Source organism: Sipha flava, unplaced genomic scaffold (genome assembly GCF_003268045.1).
Source record: "Sipha flava isolate LNK unplaced genomic scaffold, YSA_version1 472_pilon_pilon, whole genome shotgun sequence".
Classification (NCBI taxonomy): domain Eukaryota; kingdom Metazoa; phylum Arthropoda; class Insecta; order Hemiptera; family Aphididae; genus Sipha; species Sipha flava.
The window spans coordinates 540,824-546,752 of record NW_020273258.1 but is presented as its reverse complement, the minus strand read 5'-3'; the positions used below and the strand labels follow the sequence as shown (position 1 = coordinate 546,752).

Here is a 5,929-nt window from a genome sequence, read left to right as displayed (position 1 = left end):
TCGCTCGACTCTGTACCGGTTGCCGGCTACATCCATCGGCGTAAACATCACCGCCCACTTTGAAGGCACTTCAAGAAGATGGCAATGGACACAATTTCACAGCTGGACGTTTAAGATTTCCGGTTGTAGTGTGAACAGTAGCGACGCGCGACACCCCGTCGGAGCCAGGATGTAAGGCAATGATACGACCGAATTTCCAATATAACGGATGTGTTGGCTCCTTAATTAAGACGAGGTCACCTATACTCAACTCTTTTCCATCCTTTGACCACTTGGTCCTCAGTTGAAGACAGGATAAGTATTCGTTTTTCCAGCGGGTCCAGAAAAATCTATGAAGATCTGTAACTAAGCGCCAACGCTGCATCTTTGAAAATGACACATTGTCCAAGCATGGGTCGGGCAAAGAAGTTGTAGGCTCAAGAGTCAGAAAATGGCTGGGGGTCAACGCTTCCAAATCCATGGGATCATTGCTTAGGGCGCACAATGGCCGTGAGTTAAGAGTGGCTTCGATTTTAGTAAGTAGCGTGATCAACTCTTCACTCGTGAGTCGGTGTGTTCCAATGGATCTAAAAATCAATGATTTTGTCGACTTGACTCCAGATTCCCATAATCCTCCAAAGTGAGGTGAGGAAGGGGGGTTAAAAAACCAAGCAATTTGATCTTTGGATAGGTGGCTGCGGATTCTGTTTTGATAACTGTCAGAAGCGACAAAGTCGTGTAACGGAGTAAGGAGATTCGCGGCTCCGACAAAATTGGTCCCACAATCACTGTGGATTTCCTTAACTGGGCCACGACGGGCAACAAAACGAGTGAATGCCAGTAAGAAAGTCTCTGTCGAAAGATTAGAACTAAGTTCAATGTGTAAGGCTTTCGTAGCAGTGCAGACAAATAGACAGATGTAAGTGGAAGTATCGGCAGATGATCGACCACGGGACCTCTTGATCGTTATCGGCCCAGCATAGTCCACACCGGTAACAGCGAAAGGTTTTATTTGTTGAACTCGATATTTCGGAAGAGCAGCCATCTTGGGTTGAACATGTTGAGGTCGAGTGCGAAAACAGGAAATGCATAACCGTAACCGGGATCGAATGGCCTGTCTAGCAGACAAAATCCAATATTCCCGCTGCAAATGTGATTGGAGTGTCAATGCACCTGGATGCTTTAAAACAATATGATTATAATCAATTATTAGATTGGTAAGACGATGGCGTGATGGCAACAAGACTGGGTGCCGATGAACGTATGGTATATCAGCGTGGCGCAGCCGACCGCCCACTCTGATGAGTCCAGACTGATCGAAGAAAACGTCTAAGCGTTGGAGAGCTTTGGAACAATTACGACCATTTAATAAATTTACAACGTCGGTAGCAAATGTTTGTTGTTGAACAAAGTAAATCAGAACACGAAGTGCATGTGTCGTTTCTTCAGCCTCTATGACCCTGGTAGCAGGAGCTGAAGACCGTGTCTTTGAAAAACGAAGGCAATAGGCAATCACGCGAAGTATTTTTTGCAACGATGACATACGGTTTAACAAGTCTATTATGGAGTTGTTTAGAGTAACAAGAAGTACATCAGGAGCTCGAGATTCACTCAAAGAGGGCCCATTGAAATCGTCAATTTCACTCACAGGTAGTTGAGGCCATTTGTCTGTTGAGTTAAGCAAAAAGTTTGGGCCTGTCCACCACAGTGGGTGGTTGAGGAGTTCAGACGGTAATAGGCCACGGGAAGCACAGTCAACCGGATTCTCCTTGGTGGGGACGTGTCGCCAAATTGACGGTGAAGTCAATTCTTGGATAAGACTGGTTCTGTTTGCTATGAAAGTCGCCCAGCGATGAGGAGATGAGCGTATCCATACGAGAGCTGTGGTAGAGTCTGTCCAAGCATGTAGTTCATCAACGCGTATACGATCACTGTATGTATCTACTACCAACCGAAGTAGTTTTGAAGCAAGGACGGCGCCACATAGTTCAAGTCTAGGAATTGTAGAACGCTTTAAAGGCGCAACCTTTGACTTCCCGGTGATGAGCTGACAGTGCACTGAAGTATCGGTTTCCACGCGCAAGTAGACTGCAGCAGCATATCCTTTTTCTGAGCTATCAGAAAAGGCGTGAAACTGTATGGATTTAGCTTGATCGTGGGTGATACGACGAGGAATCTTAATGTTTTCGATCAAATGAAGTTCAGACTGATATCGGACCCATAACTTGGCAATATCAGTAGGTAGTGGATCGTCCCACGTGACACCGGAAGTCCACAACTGTTGCATAACATGTTTAGTGAAGAATGTCAGTGGGGACAGAAGTCCTAACGGGTCAAACACACGAGCAATGTCGGATAGAACTGAACGTTTAGTCACTTGACTTGATGATGGGTACGTTTTAAACGAAAAGGTATCGAAGGATGGGTCCCATTTGAGCCCAAGCACTTTCAATTCAGAACTCATATCATTGTTAAATAAAATGGAGACTGGCATTGCACAATCTTCATGTGGAACCATTTTTAGGATTTGTGGACTGTTGCTAGCCCACTTGCGGAGTTGAAACTGAGCAAGGGAACACAATTTTATCAACTGGTCTTGACATTTCAATGCTTCTGCTTCCGAGTTGGCACCAGTTAAAATGTCGTCGACGAATGTGTCATTGAGCAAAATGTTTGCAGCTAACGGCCATGAATCGCCATCGACTGTAGCTAGGTGACGAATTGTACGCAGAGCTTGAAAGGAAGCTGCTGAAGTACCATACGTGACTGTACCCAACCTATAGTCTTCAATAGGAGAAGTTGTTGAAAATCGCCATAGAATTCTTAAATAATCCCGATCCGATGGTTGAATGACAATCTGGCGATACATTTGTTTTATATCGGCCATAAAAACGTATTTCCATAGTCGTGAACGTAGAAGAACCACTTGAATATCGGGTTGAAGTTTCGGACCTGTGTACATACTTTCATTCAAAGACGCACCAGTTGACGTACGAGCTGAAGCATTGAAGACTACACGTAGTTTTGTTGTCATGCTATCAGGCTTTAGGATGCAATGGTGTGGGATATAGTAATGCAAAGGATTGTCTATTTCGTGCAATGGTATACGTTCCATATGACCAGATGATAAATAATCTTGCATGAAGTCATTATATTGCTTGCGCAAATCTGGATTGCGATTTAATCGAAACTCGAGACCTTTGAACTGTTGCAGCGCATGCGATTTTGAGTCACCTAACATGGGAAATGGTTTTCTAAATGGGAGAGCAACCATAAAACGTCCAGAACTAAGCCGAGTTGTGGTTGATGTGTAAATATCTTCTGCAGCTTTGTCATCTGGACTAAGATGACGAACAACAGGCAACTCTTCAAGTTCCCAAAAACGCCTTATGGACAAATCGAGAGTTTCAGTAATAGATAAGAACATGGCGTTGACTATTTGTTGAGGACGAGTGTTCACAGGTCCCATCAGAATCCAACCGAACACGGTTTCGAGGGCGATGGGCTCTCCAGGTTGGCCTGCAGCTTTACCATCTAGAAACAGCAATGGTAAGATATCGGCACCCAACAAAAGATCAACTGATTGAGGACGATGGTACAATGGATCAGCGAGTGGAAGATTTGTAATATGGCTCCAGTATCCTGGGATGATAGGAGTTTGAGGAGTAGGCCCTGTGATTCGTGGGACGACAAAAGCATCCACGCAAAACGATGGTGATTGCTGTCCACGTGGCAGCACAGTAATGGATGTTTGACCACGGACCGGTGACGAAGAACTACTGGCAAACGTAGTGATTGAAACCGTTGAGGGATGGCGCTTGAGCATCAAAATACATGCAGCTTGTTCAGTAATAAAACTCGCTTGAGCACCACTATCAAAAAGGGCTCTAATAGTATGACGAGTGCCATCAGCAGCTATCGCATCAAGTAGGACAGTAGACAACAATACAATATTATGAGGCTGTCCTCGTACCACCATCGATTTCACACTAGGACCAGCTTCAGTTTCACTGGTCGTTAGAACCGTGGTTGATGATGGTGGGATTGTTTTAACATTAAAATGCAACAAACTGTGATGAGATCGGTTACAGGTTGTACATTTGTATTTTGAAGTACAAGATGCGGCAGAATGTCCGGAGTTAAGACAGTTTATACACAGCCGATGCGTTTTTATAATCTGAAACCGGTCAGTTGGCGTTTTACTAAGAAATAACTGACATTTACGGATCGAATGTGTCTTATTGCAGAGCTGACAAGTACTGATCGTTGTGGATTGGTAACTAGACTCAGTAGATGACGTCATATTGGTGGTCATTACTTTTGGTCCATAAGTTGGACGAGATTTTTGAGGGAACGATTTTTTAGGAGGTGTTTGGTGGGCCGAATACGAGTGTAAATTCGAAGAGTAATGACCTGCACGAGCTTCTGCAGAACGAACATGACTTCTTAAGAAATCGATAAAATCACTCGTGGATGGTTGATGTCGATCTCCTACAGTAATTTCCCACCGAGCACGAAGGTCATAATCCAAATGATGTTCAAATATATGGACAAGTATCGGACTCCATTGTCGGGTAATGAAATCTAAATTGTCTAAGGCAGCAGTGTGTTCAAGAATGGCCGTGAGAAGAGTTTTAATGGAAGATGCATCATTACACTTGACAGTATGAGGTGCTAAAAGGGCGTCAAGGTGAATTCGAGCCAAATCACGCTTGTTTCCATAACGAGCACGCAGTATATCCCAGGCCTTATTATAATTAGCAGATGTTAAAGGAAGATGGGACACCAACGAAAGCGCTTCACCTTCCAGAGAGGTTTTTAGATATTCGAAACGTTCAACGTCCGGAAGATCTGGTGCGTGTGACAAAATCGACTTGAAGAGATCTTCGAACCCTTGCCATTCAATTACAACTCCAGAAAATGTCGGAAATTTTCGTTTGGGTAGTTGGTAATTTGATAAATTATTTTGGCTCGAAACGTGAGTTGAATTTATTTGAGCCGTTGACGTATCCATACCAGGAGATAACGAAAACTGATAAACATCAGCAAACGCAGACAATTCGTAGTATAGGTTATCGAATTCCGAACAAAGTTTAAGACTCTCCTTATTATCGACGATTTCAGGAGGTGCTAGTTTGTTGCTGACTGAGGTTTCCATAACTTGAAAGTCATTTTCGGCAATTTTACGAATATCATTTAATTCCAACAACATTTTCGAGACTTTGGCACGTTTGCCCGCATTTGATCGATCAGATTTATATTCACCAGCTGCAGCAGCGAATGATGTGATTTTTGCGATTGCCCGGACAATCCGTGCTTTAGCATCTGAATAAGTTATTGACGAAGGAGCAAGCATGATGTCAACAACAAGGTACGTGTAATTTAATAAATATCCAATACTATGTTTCAATAGTACGAAATTCGAATGTTAACAAAATCACAAAAAGAAACTATCGAAGTAGAGACGACTTTTCAATCAGATTTAATCTATTTCATATAAATACAATAATGTCACGGTTTGTTTATACCATCCGGTTCGAGGGACCAAAATATGTTCGATATGAATCGCATACATTCGAGGTTCACCGTATAGGCAACCTAACGTGCCGTTGCCTGACGGATATAGAATAGGCAACTTAATGTGCACAACGACGACGACGAGGATGGGAGACAGTGACTTAAACTTAACACGGGAATGGGGATATTGAGTTTAGATATAAGGGGGGGAGTCTCTGTGGTCGGATCAGTATGGTGCAATGACCACAGAGTTCACACAAAATCGAAAAAAGACCTTACTAACTAAACACTCAAATCACAACTTAAAATACGTGACGACTTTGGTAACTGCACTGGTAACTGGTAACTCTCGAAGGCCGTGGTGGCCTCACACACCACCCAGTGGCTGGCGGACTTACGCAGAGGTGAAGGCGGACACTACCAAAGTGCTTCG

At 43.5% G+C, this 5,929-nt stretch overlaps 1 protein-coding gene across 1 annotated transcript; it reads right to left on the bottom strand.

The window, feature by feature from the left end:
* Positions 1-70: 70 nt before the first annotated feature.
* LOC112689831 lies at positions 71-5,335 on the bottom strand. Its single transcript, XM_025563697.1, has one exon. It carries the CDS (start codon positions 5,333-5,335, stop codon positions 71-73), a length of 5,265 nt encoding a protein of 1,754 aa, XP_025419482.1.
* Between the last annotated feature and the right edge of the window lie 594 nt (positions 5,336-5,929).